The 18957-nt window shown below is 49.5% G+C and overlaps 9 protein-coding genes across 9 annotated transcripts; 5 read left to right on the top strand and 4 right to left on the bottom strand.

Annotated features, from left to right (window-relative positions):
- Window positions 1–6: 6 nt before the first annotated feature.
- Window positions 7–2318, bottom strand: nar1 (iron-sulfur cluster assembly protein NAR1). The gene is made up of 2 exons (XM_032082006.1): window positions 2026–2318; window positions 7–1953 (listed from the first exon to the last, which is right to left on the bottom strand). The coding sequence occupies exons 1-2, from the start codon at window positions 2131–2133 to the stop codon at window positions 241–243; spliced, it is 1821 nt and encodes a 606-aa protein (XP_031941331.1). The 5' UTR covers window positions 2134–2318; the 3' UTR covers window positions 7–240.
- Window positions 2319–2539: 221 nt separating this feature from the next.
- BDV37DRAFT_122308 (uncharacterized protein) lies at window positions 2540–3917 on the top strand. Its single transcript, XM_032078600.1, has one exon. The coding sequence runs from the start codon at window positions 2705–2707 to the stop codon at window positions 3563–3565; it is 861 nt and encodes a 286-aa protein (XP_031941330.1). The 5' UTR covers window positions 2540–2704; the 3' UTR covers window positions 3566–3917.
- Window positions 3709–4877, bottom strand: BDV37DRAFT_271721 (putative formamidopyrimidine-DNA glycosylase; the record flags this gene model as incomplete). Its single annotated transcript, XM_032084756.1, has 2 exons — window positions 3709–4228; window positions 4285–4877. 2 exons carry the CDS (start codon window positions 4875–4877, stop codon window positions 3709–3711), a joined length of 1113 nt encoding a protein of 370 aa, XP_031941329.1.
- A 246-nt stretch (window positions 4878–5123) lies between these two features.
- Window positions 5124–6127, top strand: BDV37DRAFT_122310 (MIX23 family protein). The gene is made up of 2 exons (XM_032078601.1): window positions 5124–5492; window positions 5569–6127. Exons 1-2 carry the CDS (start codon window positions 5420–5422, stop codon window positions 6078–6080), a joined length of 585 nt encoding a protein of 194 aa, XP_031941328.1. The 5' UTR covers window positions 5124–5419; the 3' UTR covers window positions 6081–6127.
- Window positions 6128–6698: 571 nt separating this feature from the next.
- Window positions 6699–9688, top strand: BDV37DRAFT_122330 (peptide alpha-N-acetyltransferase complex A subunit NAT1). The gene is made up of 2 exons (XM_032078603.1): window positions 6699–8840; window positions 8896–9688. The coding sequence occupies exons 1-2, from the start codon at window positions 6941–6943 to the stop codon at window positions 9357–9359; spliced, it is 2364 nt and encodes a 787-aa protein (XP_031941327.1). The 5' UTR covers window positions 6699–6940; the 3' UTR covers window positions 9360–9688.
- Window positions 9586–11618, bottom strand: BDV37DRAFT_122316 (Tim22-complex subunit TIM54). Its single transcript, XM_032078602.1, has 2 exons — window positions 11426–11618; window positions 9586–11366 (listed from the first exon to the last, which is right to left on the bottom strand). The coding sequence occupies exons 1-2, from the start codon at window positions 11517–11519 to the stop codon at window positions 10018–10020; spliced, it is 1443 nt and encodes a 480-aa protein (XP_031941326.1). The 5' UTR covers window positions 11520–11618; the 3' UTR covers window positions 9586–10017.
- Window positions 11619–12635: 1017 nt separating this feature from the next.
- Window positions 12636–15343, top strand: BDV37DRAFT_122297 (serine/threonine protein kinase CBK1). Its single transcript, XM_032078597.1, has 4 exons — window positions 12636–13394; window positions 13467–13970; window positions 14111–14587; window positions 14651–15343. Exons 1-4 carry the CDS (start codon window positions 12787–12789, stop codon window positions 14961–14963), a joined length of 1902 nt encoding a protein of 633 aa, XP_031941325.1. The 5' UTR covers window positions 12636–12786; the 3' UTR covers window positions 14964–15343.
- BDV37DRAFT_122300 (spliceosome assembly protein PRP11) lies at window positions 15344–16560 on the bottom strand. The gene is made up of 2 exons (XM_032078599.1): window positions 16494–16560; window positions 15344–16425 (listed from the first exon to the last, which is right to left on the bottom strand). Exons 1-2 carry the CDS (start codon window positions 16503–16505, stop codon window positions 15724–15726), a joined length of 714 nt encoding a protein of 237 aa, XP_031941324.1. The 5' UTR covers window positions 16506–16560; the 3' UTR covers window positions 15344–15723.
- Window positions 16561–16747: 187 nt separating this feature from the next.
- On the top strand, window positions 16748–18771 carry BDV37DRAFT_271717 (putative tubulin-specific chaperone; the record flags this gene model as incomplete). Its single annotated transcript, XM_032084755.1, has 4 exons — window positions 16748–16919; window positions 17007–17460; window positions 17511–17601; window positions 17656–18771. The coding sequence occupies 4 exons, from the start codon at window positions 16748–16750 to the stop codon at window positions 18769–18771; spliced, it is 1833 nt and encodes a 610-aa protein (XP_031941323.1).
- Between the last annotated feature and the right edge of the window lie 186 nt (window positions 18772–18957).

The following is an 18957-nucleotide window of genomic DNA, read 5'->3' as shown; positions in this document are numbered from 1 at the left end:
TGGTTCATTTGTTTCTGCATGCTATATACAATCCCTTCTCTATATGAATGCTGGGTAGAACAAGAACTTGGTATCTCCCTAACCGTGTAAATGCAACCAACAACATAGGACACGCAGGCTTTTGACCCACCCAAAAAAGAATACATAAATATGATATCTATCGTAGATCCGCAGGCGTAACAGGGTATAAAGGTCATTAACATCACTGAACGAGAAAATGTGTAGGCACAAGAGAGGCAACTACCAACCACCCCCGATCTTCCCGGCCAACTCAACGACACGGGTAGTATCAATAGGGGCATCTTTGGGTTTGCCAACATCGCTCTCAACCTCACGATAAGTCGTATAGACAAGTTTCGAAAGAGGAATCTTCATAAAGTCGGACCAATACTCAAAAGCCTCATGAACCCTAGCCTCCCTTTCAGGGATGGTGAGGGGCTGTGCCTGGCCATCCATTTCGCCTTCGGTGTCAGACTCGGCAGAGAAATATGCTTCGTCGACACGAGCGAGCCAGGCCCGCTGCTCGTTCGGGGTTGGCTTGGATGGGTTCTCTGCTGCCGTTACTGGCTGTGCGCTAGAGCTTATTTCTCTGGCATCTTCAATACGTATCTGCCCTCCGCCATTGGTACAGCCACCGGGACACGCCATAACTTCCACGTAAGCATAATCCGTCCCAGACCCAGCAGAAGCGCCGTTTCTCGAGATTGGCTGTCGCCGATTGCCGCCCGCTGAAGCTGCAGACACTCTGGCTCCAGGAAGCCGTGACACACGTGCAGGCTTGAGCTTCCGGACAAGATTCTGGATGTTCCTGAAACCGTAATAGCGAGCGGCTTTCATGAGGGTTTCGCCTCCAGGAGACAAAAGCGAGTACTCCACAACATCAGCATTTCTCCCCCTCTGGGTCGCAATCTCACTTCCAGGATTTTTAGCTTGGAAAGTCTTGAGAACGTGATGAAGGTAACCGCCAGATGTACCGGTCTCCATGGACTGTTCCGACGCATTGTGCTTGCGGAACAGGAACGCGTTAAGTGTCTCATCTGGGAATTGTGGGGCAAATGATGGCGCAAGAGATTTCAGCGGTAGTGTAGGGAGAGATATCCCACGGGATGAAGCCAATGTAAGTAGCTCTCGAGTAGTAATGACACAATCAACATCACGGACAGGCTTATTCTCAGTCGAAGCTGCCCCACTGTCAAGAGGGGACCATGACACATCAGTGAGTTCTTCTCGACTGGCCTCAAGCTTCTTATCAAAGCAAGGCATGATCGCGAGATGCCATATACGGGAAGGCGGCACACCCAGAGCCTTGCTTAGCACGGTCTTCAGAAAGGTGCCCGTCAATGCTTGAGGGGACTTCAGTCGAGAAAGGTGTGGGAGTACGAAAGGGTGTGTCTTCTCAGCATAGCAAATCCATCCCGGACAGGCTGATGACAGAATTGGCCGCTTAGGGAGAGAATCCTTTGAAGTACCTCTTGGAGATGGTTCCTTCAAAGTCTCGCTAACTTCGTCCGCTGTAAGAACGAGTACTGCTTCACGCATGACGTTGGTATCGACAACCCAAGTGAAGCCGCTACCGTGTTTTCCTCCAGCCCGTAAGCCATTGGGCCCGCTTAGAAACTGGTCGATCATGTATGTCGCTTCCTTTTCTGAGATGCCATAGGTAGCAGCCAAGCTTGCCCTCACTTGAGGGCTAACACTTGCAACGAAAATCCTACTTTCTCCATCAAGCACATTACTCTTGTCAATGTGAGGCCCGTTGTTGTTCTGTATCAATGGTAATTCGGGATATGCGTCAAGGGTATTGAGGACCTCGGCATGCGATTGCAGCGAGATCAGCACCGCCTCAGCGGAGGTGACGCAGCCTGAACAGGCAAGACAGTCGGTCAACGATATCTGTGCTGGGGGCAGGTTTTCAGGTTGAACTTTATCTTCCGTGGTCACTTCGTATGGGTTCTATAGGTTAAAGAAGTCAGTGTCCATCGGCTTTGAAGGTGAGGGGACCGGTATTAAGAATATCGAACATACTTGTGAATCTGATGACTCATTCTTCGGAAGCGTCTCTACCGGTTTGATACAAGCAACACCGGGAGAGATGAAATCGTTCAAGTCGTCTGCTGATAAAATGGCACTCATTGTGGCGCACGCCGCAGAAGCCCCGCCTGAGGATTATCAAGGGAAGAGATAACGCCACACGAAGGAGTGCTGGGATAGGGTTTTTAATGCTGTTCTTAAGACTCGGGTTTAATGTATCTAGATTGGAGTCAAAAGGATGGACCGCGATCAGTCGTAACTTGAGTCAAGAGAGAGGAGGGGAAGAAAAGTAGATCTATAGATTGGAGAAGATCGAGAGGAGAAATATATCGTTAGTCATGAATTAACAGTGAGATAGCAGCGCTTTGTCATCGGTTGTGGCGAATCCCAGGCCACGGATTAGAAGCGCACCCGCCGATCGGTGCTGATAAGCTCACCGCCTACCCGCTTCCGCCTGGTTGCCCTCGTATAATATATTTTGCCGATCGTTCGTGTTGACAGTGACTCAGGTACAAGAGTCACGGTATCGAGGCTGGGATGTATAAGAGGATCTTCTTCTCACTCAAAGGTGTCATTAGAAATATTCCTTTGAAATACCATCTACTTGAAATTGGCCGAAGTAGTAATTCATATTTGTACTGTTTACGTATCTACTATCGACCCCACTACGAACATGTCCAGCTCCAAGCCTCCACAGAACTCCACCGGCTCGAATAGGAGAGCTCTCTTGAGTTCGACTGCAAAGGAAACCAAGGCACTCCTTCCTCAGATCTTAGCTGTGCTTCCCCATGCTCCTCCTACTGGGATTCGTTGCTCACGTGATACGATACCGGTGTTGGACTTCAAGTATAGTCCAAATCTCAACACCCAAGTGGAAGTTGTGAATGGCGACGCTTTCAATATAGCTATCAGCCTCACCAATCCCACGGACACCAGAAGCGTCTGCGTACTGAATCTGGCTAGCGATAAGAGTGCAGGTGGTGGTTGGCTTCGGGGAGCCTTGGCCCAGGAGGAAGAGCTTTGTTATCGTAGTAGTCTTAGTTTTACGCTTAAGCTGCGATACTACCCTTTACGAAATCACGATGCTATCTACTCTCCAACCGTTGTTGTGTTTCGTGAGAATTTCACAGATGGACACAGATTAATGGATCTACAAAGGCCCGAGTCTCTACCCATTGTCAGCGTGGTCAGTATGGCCGCATTGAGGAGGCCGGATGTAATCCGGAACACAAAGCCTCCACGGTACAAACACATCGCGGATCGCGCGGTGACCAAGGACAAAATGCGTGTGATTCTCCGTATTGCAGCTTACAACAAGCATCGGAAACTTGTTCTAGGTGCCTTTGGCTGTGGTGCCTTCGATAACCCAAAGGAAGAGGTTGCGAACTGTTGGGCAGAGGTTTTGCAGGAACCGGAGTTTCAAGGATGGTGGGAGAGCATAGTGTTTGCGGTTCTGGAAAACACAGGCGACCTCGCCAAAAGCAAGGGGAATTTCAATGTCTTCCACAGCAGGTTGCATGGGATGAGAGTATAGCCAATGTAATAATAGAAAATGCAGTGCTCCACTAAGGCATGGCTCATGAAGCGGTAGGTCAATGCTTCATGAGCGGTCTAGATATACATAGTTCAATTATTGAAGACTCGAGAGATTGTAAGGGCGAAGCAGTATCCCAGAACTCATTTCTTGAGCCGAGCGGAACGCCTTCTCCCCGTAGACGGTGTGCCGTCTACTTCAGGTTTCTTCTCGTCATCGGCGTCCTTGATCAGCTGGGCTCCTTTCTTCGATCCTGCTTTCTTCACCTTTGGCTCTTCCTCGCTTGCCTCTGCATCACTTTCAACCTTAGGCACTATTTCTCGCTTCCGTTTATTCTGCGTATCGCCATCCTCTATCTTAACGTCTTTCGCTACAGGACCGGTCTTTTTCTGGACACTCGGAACCACAGCACTTGTCCTACCACCGACAGTAAGGAAGGTAATTTTATCTCCATTCGGCAGAGTGGGAGAGGCATTTTTCTTCCCTTTCGACCATCGGTATTTGAACAACCAGTCCTCTGGAAACTTGTCGGAGTCTGCCAGCAAATCCACTGAGGTTGAGCAGACGTAATGAATGGCTGAGTGAAGTTCTTTGACTTGATCGTCAGTCAAGGTGTTGCTGTATTGCTCTGGGTGAATTCTTGCATGGTAGAGAATCTCATCTCTATGTAATAGTCAGTACCCATCCCACCATCAATCAACGGCTAGTTGGTAACAAACCCCATCCAATTGCCAATCCCGCTTATGTTCGCTTGGTCCAGAAGTAAAGCCTTGACGGGGACCTTCTTGCTCCTTAGCTTGCCTGCCAACCAGCCTTCGGTCACCGTGTCCTTATCCGCTACAGGGTCTGGGCCATTCTCTTTGAGGGGGCTGAATTTTCGAATCTGCTCCGCAGGACAATCCACCAGTCTTATCCTGCCTAGCCTGCGGAAGTCAACAAAGGCAGCCTCTGTCTTTGGGTCCTCATCCGTTTCCAGCAAAAACTTCCAGTATTTGGGGGGCCATTCTTTGTCTTGTGGCTTATCAGTCCGGTAGTAGTATGTGTCAGCATTTCGAATTTTCAGCCAGCCTGCCATGCCAAAATGCATTACGACATGCGGCGGCGACGCCATGGCTATCCAGAAGTATTTGCCTTGCTGTCCTGCACCAACGATCTTCTTTCCCTCCATTGCTTTCTGAAACTCCGAGGCACTCGTCCCTGCCTTACCATAGACAATGTCATCATTTTGCGTAGATACCTTAGCGAGAGTCTTGCCGACAAGATGCAGGTGTATGAAATGGACGATACGTGAGACTTCGGCTAGCTCAGGCATAATGTTGGTCAGGTAGATTGCACGATTGAAGATCCACTCTCAACAAATCTTTATACAGATGAATATCTATCTGGATGGAATGCTAGCAAATATCGCTTTCTGATACAATTTAAGATACAATGCAAATGTTGAAGGGACGTTGAAGTCCTCTTACAATGCATGCAACGCGTCACGGGTCACGAAGTCCCGTGATCGAGAGCTATCGATAAGAATCTAGCCGTTTTGGGCAAATACCTTATGATTCCATTCCATCCAACACCAACGGCTCGTCTTGTCTGAGAGACTCTCCACTGCACGTAATCCTCGACAAAGAGTCAAGCGTCATTTATATTGGCCGAATCCCTCAGTCTTTGGTCGTATTATCCGGACAACAACCCTTGAGACCCTCACAAGAGTTCCAAATACCACACTATTACTCATCCGCCATCCCGCCACTTTGTCTACTGTTTTCGTGCACCCCTTCAACGTGGTACAATCTGGAGTGGTTTTGGACTGAGAAGGGCAGTTCGGGACGGGAGTCTACACAGGCCGAGCATCCAAAAATGACTCGGGCAACGTCAACATCGGCTCCCGAACTGAGCCCCCAATTTTGCTTCAATGAGAGATTGCTCCGAGGTATGCCTTAGCGACAACGACCATCTAACCATGACAATGGAATCTCAAGCTTATCGACCATTTCCCCGCTTTATAGATTTCCTACGTCTATCCAGATCGACAATAGACGATTCCATTACCCAGAACCTCAATGCTCTGTTCACCCCATCGCGGGAGGGCTTCGATCCTTCTTCGACTGCTGTGCGTCAAACAGATTCTGAAGTGGGGCGTACAATAGACCCCGCTGCATGTCAGAACTTCAAAGACAACGTTCTATTCCCCTCATGGCAGACACGATCGGACGTGCTCAACTACTGCGCCGGCGTCGCTACAAGCCCCGACCCGGACGACCCGGATCTTGTTCTTCGGCAGACCGAATCTGCCAAGGATCGAGAGCGAGTCGTCAATGAACGTTTAGATCCGTACTCCGGGCGATTTTTCCCTCGCGAGGCACGAACTGAGTCCTTAGCGAATCTTGTCCGGAATCAGCGCAATGTTGAGGAGATCATCCGTGCACGAACATGGGGTCTCGTGACCGAAAGATGCAATGGCTCATCGATAGGCTGGGAAGAAGCGCTCAATAGCTGGCGGGAAAGAAAGCAACGATGATCGCAGACAGGAAGAGCTGATACCAATAGCTTTTCCAACCTTGGGAATAGCTATTTGAGAGGGTAACGAACAGTCGATATGTTTTTCGTCAGGCTTATACGGGCATCCAGTCATGATTCAAGATATAATGTATATACTCAATGTGTACACTAGTTGCATATATAAAGCGTTCCTTGATGAAATTATGAATACCCCGATGTGAAGCAGGCGTCGGCATAGAAAGCAGCGCAGTATATAAATACCAGGTCAATCGTTGTCTCACACACTCTTGACAAAATACTAGCCAGCATACGACAGGAATTTGCTGGCACTGATTGTTGGGCATAGATCCGAGTTTAGGGCTGTCGGGGTTCGATTTATGCACGCAAGCGTCCATCTCGGATAAATTATTATTTCGTCCATTTGCCGGTCTGTCCTCGAGAACCTGCGATCGGGAAGGAACATTGAGCTTGAATCGCAGTGGGCAAAACCCTTCTGGGCTGCAACAAGGACCAATTCAAAATTGGTTTGTCTGTTACTCCTTCTCTGTTGGTCATAGCTTATCATTGCCTAATCGCTCGTCGGTCCCGAAGGAACAATTAAATCACCCCCCGCGCACACCAGCTTCAGTCCGTCGACACACAAGTCAACCAACTTGCAGTCCCTCACCCACCCATCATGCCACAACCATTGAGTTCTAAGGACGCATCCTTGTTCCGCCAGGTGGTTCGCCACTATGAGAATAAACAACATAAGAAAGGTGAGCTCCTGTGCGGAATTGGAACCAGTGTCAGCCCACTAAAAGTTGCTTGTCCTCAACAGGTATCAAGACCGCGGAGCAAATTCTTCGGAAGAACCCCAACCATGGCGATACCCTAGCAATGAAGGCGTTGATTACCAGCAACCTTGGACAGCAAGAAGAGGCCTTTGCGATGGCCAAGGAAGCTCTCAAGAATGACATGAAATCGCACATCTGCTGGCACGTTTACGGTCTGCTATATCGAGCGGAGAAGAACTACGAGGAGGCAATCAAGGCATACAGATTCGCATTGAGGATTGAACCGGAGTCTCAGCCTATCCAGCGTGACCTTGCCCTGCTTCAGATGCAAATGCGGGATTACCAGGGATATATCCAGAGCCGAACCACCATGCTCCAGGCCCGACCCGCTTTCCGCCAGAACTGGACGGCTTTGGCTATCGCACATCATTTGGCAGGAGATCTGGAAGAGGCGGAGAAGGTGTTAACGACGTATGAGGAGACCTTGAAGTCCACGCCACCAGTTTCCGACATGGAGCACTCGGAAGCCGTTCTGTACAAGAATTCGATTATGGCCGAGGCAGGCAAGCTCGAGCAGGCTTTAGAACACCTCGAAACCGTGGGTCACAGAATTACGGATGTGCTGGCCGTCATGGAGATGAAGGCGGACTACCTTCTGCGGCTTGACAGGAAGGCGGAGGCAGAGGCCGCGTACACTGCGCTTCTCGACCGCAATCCCGAGAACTCGATGTACTATGATGCTCTGATCAGAGCTAAGGGTGTTGCCGACGATGACCACTCGGCTCTGAAGGCTGTATACGACTCTTGGGTGGAGAAGAACCCTCGTGGCGATGCTCCTCGTCGGATCCCACTGGACTTCTTGGAAGGTGAGGATTTCAAGCAAGCTGCTGATGCTTACTTGCAACGTATGCTCAAGAAGGGCGTTCCTTCTCTTTTTGCGAATATCAAATCCCTATACACCAACACTTGGAAACGTGACACAGTGCAGGAGTTGGTGGAAGGCTACGTTTCCGCACCTCAAACCAACGGTTCTGCGGAAGGCGAGGCGAACGGCGACAACAAGGATTTCCTCTCTTCCTCCCACTATTTCCTCGCGCAGCACTACAACTACCACCTCAGCCGCAATCTGACCAAGGCCATGGAGCATGTCGACAAGGCTATCGAGCTGTCTCCTAAGGCCGTAGAATACCAGATGACCAAGGCCAGGATCTGGAAGCATTATGGTAACATCGAGAAAGCGGCAGAGGAAATGGAGAAGGCTAGGCAGCTGGATGAGAAGGACCGTTATATCAACTCCAAGGCAGCCAAGTACCAACTTCGCAACAATGACAACGATAAGGCACTTGAAAACATGAGCAAATTTACTCGGAATGAGGCTGTCGGTGGTGCGATGGGCGATCTTCACGAGATGCAGTGTGTCTGGTATCTGACCGAGGATGGCGAGTCTTATCTGCGCCAGAAGAAACTTGGGCTTGCACTCAAGCGCTTCCATGGAATCTACAATATCTTCGACACGTGGCAAGAAGACCAGTTTGACTTCCATAGCTTCTCATTGAGGAAGGGCATGGTCAGGGCATATGTTGACATGGTCCGCTGGGAGGATCGCTTGCGTCAACATCCCTTCTACACTCGGGCAGCTCTTTCTGCCATCAGGGCATACCTGCTTCTCCACGACCAACCAGACCTCGCTCATGGGCCCTTGCCCAACGGTGCCGAGGGTGACGCTGACAGCGCTGAGCGTAAGAAGGCTCTCAAGAAGGCCAAGAAGGAGCAAGAGCGACTGGAGAAGATTGAGGCCGACAAGAGAGCGGCAAGGAAAGCAGCAAGCACCAAGGGTGGTGATGGTGAAGTGAAGAAGGAAGACCCCGACCCGCTTGGCAACAAGCTTGTCCAGACCCAGGAGCCACTCAAGGAGGCAACCAAGTTCCTGACTCCGCTCTTGGAGTCCAGCCCCAAGAGCATTGAGGCCCAGAATCTTGGATTCGAGGTCTATCTCAGGAGAGGTAAGAAGACTAACCCATGCAATATCACAGTGACCTCAACTAACTTGATCTGCAGGTAAATATGCGCTCGCACTCAAATGCCTCTCGGCCGCCCATGCAATTGATGCTTCCAACCCAACCCTTCACATTCAGCTTCTCCGTTTCCGCAAGGCATTGGACGGTCTCTCTGAGCCACTGCCACCTCAGGTGGCTGAGGTTGTAAATGCCGAGTTTGAGACTCTGCTCCCGAAGGCCCAGAGCCTCGACGAGTGGAATGACTCTTTCCTGTCGGCACACAAGGACAGCGCGCCCCACACACAAGCAGGCCTGACATGCCGGCAGCTACTGAAAGCAGACTCCAAGGCGCAGTGTGAGAAGGATCTCACCGCCACCCTTGACTCGCAAATTGATAGCATCGAGACCGCTCTTGCTGGCCTGCAATTGTTGGACGAGTGGAAAAGCGACCAGGCCGCAAAGACCGCTTACGCTGAGAAGGCCAAGAGCAAGTGGCCTGAGTCGTCAGTATTCCAGCTGAACTAAGATGATGTCATGGAGAAGAGTACAATCAGTCTCTTCCAATACCTCTCAACTGCGGGGAATATTTGCAGTTGATTTTCCAGACCCGAGTATAGAAGTCAAGAGTTTTACGGCCTAAGAATGAGGGTGGAGTTACACTGCTATAACAATGAAGAAAAAAAGCCCAACTTTTCTGATATAAGATATCAAGCGATCGGAACACCCGGAGATGATGTACCAGTACTAGTATAGTTAAGATTTCACCAGTCGAACTGGGAGCTAACCAGCTAGTGTGTGAAAGGATCAAAAGCAAACTTTCCCTTCATTTTCTTGTTTCTTTCTTGCTCACCCAGGTTGCGTAAATATATCCTGTATTGTATAGAGCGAGGATAGAGTCAATGTTAACTATTAGACCATTTCTCAACACCTGGGCATAGCGGAAAATATGCAAAGAGGGAAGTTTGTCTGATACCGAACAACACATCGAATCCAGTATGTACGAGTAGAAATTTAATGCCGTAACTAGACTAATATACAGTATAGATTCATTTGTTGGTACAGTAGATGAGGTATATCCTATGTTCACCATCCCAACCAATGCTGGTGTATATAACCCAAACACACATATCTAGAGCTTCCGTTCCATAACCATGCGAGATATCAATTTGAACTGGGCCGTGAATCACTGGTCGTCCTCTCCGTCAATGTTTCCAAGGATAGGCTTCCTCTTGAGGGTTTCCTCGTCCTCTCCGTATCCGTACTTAATCCACATACGCTGCCAGAAAGGAACGGGTGTGGGCCGCTCCTGACCAAGGATGTATTCTGCGCCCTCGGCAATCCGTTGCGAGCGGGCTTCATCTTCGGGCGAAAGGACGTAGCGCTGCATTCGGGCTGCGATACGGGAATCCAGAACGACAGAGTCCACCCATTCGCGCTCCTTATCAGGGTTCGCCTCATCCTTCTTGTGCGCGGACTTGTGCCAGTCCTTTTCTTCCTCTTCGAGAAGCGTTTGTTGTTCGTAGTTTCCACCCATCAGGTTATCGGAGGCTGAAGCGGCGTCGATATCCGCTGGGGTTAGTTCGGAGTCTGTGCTGAATGAACCATCGTTGTATGGCCGGGTCGTCGAGGCGAGAACGATGCCAGCAACCTCTCGTCCGACGCTATCGGCGAGGTGGCGCTGGTTCAAGTATCGGTACATTCTGATAGGAGTGTTCAAGAATCCTAGAATGTGAGGGAAATGGATCGGAACGGAGCCATCCAAGGACTGTGGGAGAGATCGTGGGAGGTTTTGTGACGAGTAGTCGGCGGGAGTGATGTATGCTGGGGTCGGGCCGGTAGGTTTCGGTTTCTCTTCCTTCTTCTCTTCCTTCTTCTCAGGCTCTTCTTTCTTCTCGGCGTTCTCTGCGGTAGGGGTGTCATCGGGAGAGCCACTGGTCTCTGCTCCCTCAGATGGTGACGGCACATCTATCGAAACAGGCGGCTGGGGAGGGTCGAGTGGTCCAAGCCAGCCCTCATGGAGACCTCGGATATACTCTTTCCAAGTATTACGTCCGATGATCAGATCGCCCTTGGGAACTGGCTCCTCCACCACTCCCATCTTCTCCCTAGCCTCCGCAACGACCTCTTCAATGCCAGTTTCTTCCACCACAGAGCTTGACTCGCCGGACTTCCTCCTAGACTTGCGAATTCGCTCCGCAAGGCCAGCGCGGATGTCGCCTTCCCGCCGTCCTTCGATCACCTGGTAGTCCAAGGCCGCGGCGACTAGTATAGGCTTGACATATTCTTTGAAGTGTTCCCGGGCAACGCGAAGACCATCGCCAGGAGGGGCCGACAGAAAGACTGTAAGCTTCCGTCGCGTTTGATCAATTGGGAGAGGCTCCTTGGAAAGGTGCGCCACCAAGTCACACCACTTCTGTTGTGTACGCTTCTTCTGTTTGCGGTCATAGACCAGGGCAGCGGTGAAAGAGCCGGTTACTGTGAGAAAGATCATCCAATTGCGGGAAGGAAGTTTAAGGCGGAAGTTGGGCATCCCTTAGATAGAATGGTTAGTCCCAATTGATATGAGACACAGGACGTAGTCGGGGACTTACCCATCATTTTCCATACTGGGTTCGGTGCCTTCGTAGGCTTTGCCGCGGTCTGCGTCTGGCCAGAGGCCGCAGCGGAATTCGAAGATTCCGCCATGGTCTCCGAGAGTGGAGGGGGATTTGGCCGAATATGACACGGAGGATATCAAATGGTGTTATTAAGGATGTGGTATATAACCAGATTGGCACGGTATGGTACTAGGGAGGGAGTATCCCTTCTTCTTGGATGCGTATCATAGTCCATTTGCCCAAAAAAAGTTCGGGATCTCTGCGCCGCTCCGTCATCCGGAACATGGTTAATCCGATGGAAGAAGGGTATTTTTTTCTGCGCGGCATTCTAAAGCACTAGTGGTACAGAGTATACACATGAGAGATGTCTCGAACTTGTAGCTACTTCCCCAAGGTAGATCAATTCGTTCAGTTCCAAACCACCTTTTGGAACTCTGGTTGAGGGTTGAAGGGAATTATCATCGACAAGATGAGGTGCTTCCGTGGCCCACCTTTGAGAGATGGATACCCTAGGTTATGGAGTAATTACACAGTACTCCGTACTCCGTAGTTCATATTACTAGGGGGGGAGATGGATGGGCTAGTTAGTTTCTCCCCCAGAAGAAGCATTCATATGGATGGAACTCCGGGCAATAGAGTTGAGACGAAGATCTTCTATTTATAATTAACTCGGGTTGACTATTCCTCACGATCCAAGTCTATCTCTTTGAGGACATCGAAACAATAGAAGTATATGTGGCTGAGTCAGCCGGGGAGGACCAATCGGGGCGGTTTGTCAGGTGGGAATCGAAGTGGCGCCAAGCGAGTGAAGAGCCGGCCAAGGTGCCTGGCAGCCCCAGGCCAATAAAGCCAACCCCCCCTGTTCCGCACTCGTGGCACCAATGGTTTTCCGTAGGCGTGGAATGGCTAATGAACCCAAAAGTCCAGACTCCAGTAAAAAAGTTACAGACTTGGACTAGTCGGACAACAGGAGGAGCGACTGGCTCACGCTCCTGCTCCTGGTCTCACACCACGGGCGTTTCAACTTCTCCCCAGTCTTTCCCCTTCTTTTAGATCTCTGTCTCTCTTTTCCTTGGTAACAACCCCTTCCTCAACTCATACGGCACAGAGAGTGAGAGACCGTAATACCCGTGTCTCTCTCCTTTGTCTGTCCGTGGAGTACGGAGTTGTCCACTCCACTAATTATCCGCCCCTCTTGATTACTTGTCGCACTCGACCTCCTGAGCCACCGCTCCTTTGGGCAATTCCCCTCCCCCTTGAAGGTCTTCACTTTTCACCTCAAACCGCCTCCTGTCCCATTTTTAAAGACCCCCTCATCCGGGACGGAGTGACCACCGGAGGGACTTTGTATAAAGATGGATCCCAATAATAACCGTCTCCACCTGAACTTCGGGTACAACGAGCGTGGTTTCAATGCGGCGGCCAACAACCGCGCATATCCCACAACTCCTTCCGCGTTCCCTCAGCCGATCTACCAAAACCAAGGCCCTCAGGATTACATGGATGCTCAAAACGGAGCCTACAACCAGGGATATTTCATGGCAAACCCATATCCTCCTCAGGCCGCCTACGCTCAGCAGCATTATGGGCAGTCAAACTTGCAGTCCCCGCAGCCCGCATATCAATCACGCATGGGGTACAGCGCCAACGATGGAACCAACGGCCTCATCCAGCAGTTCTCCAACCAGGACCTGAACTCGAACCGGACTGGCTTCTTCGGTCGTTCAGGCTCTCCGGCTCAGAGACCTCGTACCGCTGGCTCGTCCGCCCCGGGACAGCAACAGCCTGGCCATCTAGCCCCGCCAATGCCGCGCAGCCCCCGGACTCCCGCCGAGAATGAAGAACTCCAACGCTACCCAGAGCGATACTCAGAGAATGTCCACAAACGTGGTAAGGCCGCTAAGGAGCTGGTGAATGTTTTCTTCCACGAGAACATTGAGCGTGCGCGCGATCGTAACATGCGGTAAGTCCCACATGAATGGTTGGAATAAGGAACTTGAACTTGATCAACTAATGTCCGTGCTGGAATAAACAGTTCTACGAACCTGGACAAGATGATCCAAGACCCGAGTATCTCCAAGGATGCCAAGCGTCAGGAGGGAGAAACTATTGCGAAGAAGGAGTCGAACTTCCTCCGATTCCTTCGGACCAAGGAGACGCCGTCGAACTTCCAGACTATTAAGGTTATTGGAAAGGGTGCATTTGGTGAGGTTAAGCTTGTGCAAAGGAAGACCGACGGCAAAATCTATGCGCTTAAGTCTTTAATCAAGACTGAAATGTTCAAGAAAGACCAGCTGGCCCACGTTCGCGCCGAGCGTGATATCTTGGCTGATTCCAAGGATAACCCTTGGCTTGTGAAGTTACACGCTTCGTTCCAGGACACCGCATACCTCTACCTTTTGATGGAGTTCTTACCTGGTGGTGACCTGATGACCATGCTGATCAAGTACGAAATCTTCTCCGAGGACATCACTAGATTCTACATGGCAGAGATTGTGATGGCTATCGAAGCAGTCCACAAACTAGGCTTCCTTCATCGGTAAGTTGGTCGCTTGTCATATCGCTTGTTCCATCGCTGTCCTCCCGGCTGTTTTTCTTCTTTTACTTGTTTTTTTTTTTTTTTTGTTTGACGCATTCATTTGTGCTCAAAATAATATACTGACAGCAACTCAATTACAGTGATATCAAACCTGACAATATTCTTCTCGACCGTGGTGGTCATGTTAAGCTTACCGATTTCGGTCTCTCGACTGGCGGCAAGAAGACTCATGACAATTCATACTATCAAAACTTGTTGAAGAATTCTACCTCCAAGGATAAGAACCGTAACTCGGGATACTTTAGTGATGCGATTAATCTCACGGTATCAAACCGTGGCCAAATTAACACATGGAGAAAGTCCCGTCGAGCCATGGCTTATTCAACGGTCGGCACGCCTGACTACATTGCGCCTGAAATTTTCAACGGTCAAGGATACACCTATCTTTGTGATTGGTGGTCAGTTGGTGCTATCATGTTTGAATGTCTTGTGGGATGGCCACCTTTCTGTGCTGAGGATACTACCGATACCTACAGGAAGATCGTGAACTGGAGGGAATGTCTCTATTTCCCTGAAGAGCTTACTCTTTCTCGCGAATCCGAGGGCTTAATCCGAAGGTATTTACCCCCGCCCGTTCTTGGCACTATATTCACATGCATGGGCCTGACCATTTTATACAGCTTCCTTTGTGATGCAGAGCACCGTGTTGGCAATGACGGCGGCCAGTTCGGTGGTGCCACGCAGATCAAGAACCATCCGTTCTTCCGTGGTGTTGTTTGGGAGCAGCTTCGCAATATTCGCGCTCCCTTCGAACCTCGGCTGAGCTCGAATATCGACGTGTCCTACTTCCCCATTGACGAAATTCCTCAGGAAGATACCAGTGCTATCCATCGTGCTCAGGCCCGTGCCATGCCCGAGGAACAGGAGGCTGAAATGAGCCTTCCGTTCATCGGATATACATACAAGGCATTCAATGCCTTCCAGAATAACTGAGAATCGAACTGATACTCGGAATGATCGCTGTATGCAGGATGAGCGCCTCGGAAAGCCGGTCCGCGGGCAGGCTTGCGCGGAAGTCTTTCCGGCAGCTTATCTAGGATACATTCTCGACATATCTTTGTTCGTTTGATTTCATCTAGCGTCTAGCGCATTTGGCATTTCATGTCATTGATAACGACCTGTGCATCTTCCTTACTATGTTTGCATGTCGCAAGACGACGCCCGCTAGTTGCACACTGTGTCTAGCCTTAAGAACTACAAACAAGTTCATGATTTGGTTGAAAGTTCAGAGCCTGTGACACCTACAAGTGCAGATCACGAATGACTGGCTACTTTTGTTACCTCTAGCTTGATGCATCAATGCATTTATCAGGAAAAATACCCAAAGTACAAAGTTGTACCTTTTACATCTCAGTCTAGTTTGCATATAAAATAGTTGGTGGTGATCCCATGAAATACTTGAACTTGGTAATAGGCTTCAATCCTTGTAAATTTCCCGTGGCACTCAGTAATGTTCCAGGTTGATGTTTGTACCAGCTGAGACGGAGAAAGAGTTAGATATAATAAAGGACGCCATCGGAAGGCCTGCTCTCGGCCAAATTACAATAGCTGGGGTAACATGAATTTGAATCACATAAAGCTGCAGTAAAAAACAGATCCTCAAACGCCCTATGCACCTCCGTTGAATGGAAAGATAATTTCGTCAACTTTTCCTTCTCATGCAGACCCATACGTAACCACCACTTTAGGCGGCTCACTTGGGGTCCATCGGTGCCAGACCTGGGACACCGCTAAATCTTTCCTCTCGTTCAGTCTTGAACATGATCTGAACCCAGAATTCCTTGCTATCTTCATCGAACCATGTCCAATAGCGACCCTCCCTACGGTCAATCTCCCGAGCCTGAAGCTTGAAACCACACGTCTGATATGGCTCCGCGGCTACGACAAGATATTGAAAGTTCTTGTCCGGGGGGTCCTCCACCTTCTGCTCAAAGGCCGACATGAACCGTACTCGGGGCTGAACACCTGGTGTGATTTCCTGATACTGCAGCTGAAACAGTAAACCTAGCTGCCGCGTCAATGGATCTCTGATCTTTGTGATCTTGTAGCCAGGCCGACCAATCTTGATGGTCTGCTTCTTAACCTGAACGCCCATCGCACCCGGCAGCGTCGATGGATCCTGATTCTTTCCTTCCCTTTGCTCCCTCGCAGCACGTCTAGCCAGGTTTGTCTGATGCTTGCGGCCTTGGGTATGGGCGAGGTAAGAGCCATCGTTCTGGTGAACCGTCAAACACAGACGACACTCGAAACTTCCGACATGGTTCTTAAAGAAGTACGGGTCCTTATCCAGGTCGATTGTCTCGAGGGCGAGCTTGCGAAGACGCTCGCGACGGTCGGCGTTGGTCGCGGATTGCGATGCGACACCACCGCCACCGAATTTGGACCCTGCACGATTCTTCAACGGCGTTAGCATACAAAACACACAGTAGATAGAGCAGTCATAAGAAGAGGGTATCGACTCACCTGGAAATCCATTATGATTTGCCTTGAAAAAAAACTTTGGGTATTCCTGATAGTAGCGGAGGAGAACAGCGCGGCGGGTGATAAGCTTCAAAGGGAAATTCCACGGAAATCTTATGTCAGCAGTCTTGCCGATTATCATTGGATGAGAGGGACTGTTTGTCCTACTAATTGACAGCCCATGAGCTTTAAGTCAACTATAGAATGTCCGTGGAATGCCTGCGAATAGGGTAATCTGCACAGAAGAGCTTCTGATAATGGATTCAACAAGTTTTGTGTGCCAACGGCGATCCTATAATGGCGAATTGTGCACCGTCCGCTACGCGGGGAAAGTTGCAGGCACCACCGGCGAATGGTTAGGTGTGGAATGGGACGACCCAACACGGGGGAAGCACTCTGGAGAGCATGGAGGAGTGAGATATTTTACATGTACAGCATCTATCTCTTATTCTTGACAATTAATCTGTTCTGGCAAATCTGTTCGCATCTTACTGCACTTGCTCATACTTATCATAGGCAAAAGAAAGCACCCCACTGCAGGGTCGTTTGTGCGTCCGTCTCGAGCTGCAGACCAGCCTAGAAGCTTCCTAGAGGCTCTGCGTGAGAAGTACGCATCTGAGTTTGAAGAGGAAGCCGCCAGGAGAAAGCTTGGTGGTGCTGTCTCCGGCGATGCTCTACACAAACCGATTGAAATCAGCGGCAAGGTTGTAGAAGAAGTTGGTTTCGACAAAATCCGAAAACAACTTGCCGAGCTGCAAGAGCTGAAGATTGTTCTCTTAGATGGGCTACGGGTCGCAGGAGTCCTTGCTCATGATGGTAGCACAGAACAAATCCAGTCAGTCTGCAATGAGATCGAGCAGACCTGCCCTAAGATTATCGAGGTTGATCTCAGTCGAAATCTTCTGAATCGTTGGGGTGATGTTGCAAGTATATGTGACTCACTCAAGCGCCTGAGAACATTGAAGTTGAAGTAAGTGGCATTTAACATGTGTAATCCATTGTGACTAACGCAATTAATAGTGGAAACCGAATAGGTCCTGTGGAGGGAGGCTTGAAATTCGAGAGGATTGCAGAGCTTCAGTTGGATGACACGCTTCTCTCTTGCGATGAGGTATATCGAAGTTACCTGGATCTGAGTTTGCATCGACTAACTAGTCATTCACAGATATCAGCTTTGACATATCAATTTTCGTCCCTAGCTACTTTAACCGCCTCCGCTAACCAGATTTCAACTATCTCATCAACCCTTTCGAGCACAATCACGACATTATCCTTGGAGGATAATGAGATCTCTTCTCTATCTTCCCTCAGAAAGCTTACGTCCATGAATAGTCTGAACCGTCTTTCACTACGCGGAAATCAAGTTGATAAGATCTATGAAACCAATTCAGATGAAGCATGCCCTCTACGGTTTTCAAACAACCTTCAGTCGGTCGATCTGTCCAGGAATAGAATTGACAATTGGCTTTTCATCAACCATATATCACTTGTATTTCCTGGACTACAAACTCTCCGCATATCTGGGAATCCTCTCTACGACCAACCGGTGGGCCCATCAACGATCACTGGGTTGCCAGAGAAAACAATGACAGTAGACGAGGCATATATGCTAACTCTTTCTCGAATTTCCTCGTTAAAAATGCTCAACTACGGCACAATAACAGAAAAGGATCGCAGCAATGGAGAGCTCTATTACCTCTCGCTCATCGGCAAGGAGTTATCTGCTTTCCCGGAAAGCGCGGAGCGGGAGATCCTCGCAAAGCACCCTAGATATAGTGAACTTTGTGGAATGTATGGTGAGCCTATGATTAAGAGAGCTACAGCGTCGACAGGGTCAGGTGCTGCTGTGAATCCACGGTCTGTTGCTGCACGCTTGTTGAGGTTAGCATTCAGCTTACGCCGAGATTTACCGATGACTGGCACCTCAGACACGAATCAAGACAATGCGTCAAGGGAGGAAATCAAAGTGAAGGAGATACCCCGATCGTTTGATACTTATCAAGTTAAGGCCATTGTTTCGCGTCTGTTTGGCCTGGCGCCTTATGAGTTCAGGTTGATTTGGGAGACGGACGAGTTGGACCCCGTCAGTAAACAGAATATAGATGATGAGGACGGATGGGATAGTGAAGATGAGGGTAACAAGCCCTCGCAACCGAGCGATAACTCCGCGTTCGTTAAAAGAGAGGTTGAGCTTGTGGATAGTACGAAAGATATTGGATTCTTGTTCCAGTCTGATCTTACTGAGGCGAAGATCAGAGTCGAGTTAGCAACACAGCCCTGACATGAACGTGGCGTTATGTAATTAGAGCCTTTACATGGATGAGTTACGGTGAATACCTTGGTGATATCAGATATACTATATTCATGTTGGTATTTGCATTTTTAATAAAATCCAAAAAGGTGAATATATACTTCAATGTGACGGTGACCAACCCCGTGATTACTATATCGGGATTAGCTCCGATCG

This window comes from Aspergillus pseudonomiae (assembly GCF_009193645.1).
Source record: "Aspergillus pseudonomiae strain CBS 119388 unplaced genomic scaffold BDV37scaffold_34, whole genome shotgun sequence".
Classification (NCBI taxonomy): Eukaryota; Fungi; Ascomycota; class Eurotiomycetes; order Eurotiales; family Aspergillaceae; genus Aspergillus; species Aspergillus pseudonomiae.
Note: the sequence above shows the minus strand (reverse complement) of the source record. Positions and strands in the feature narration are given on the sequence as shown.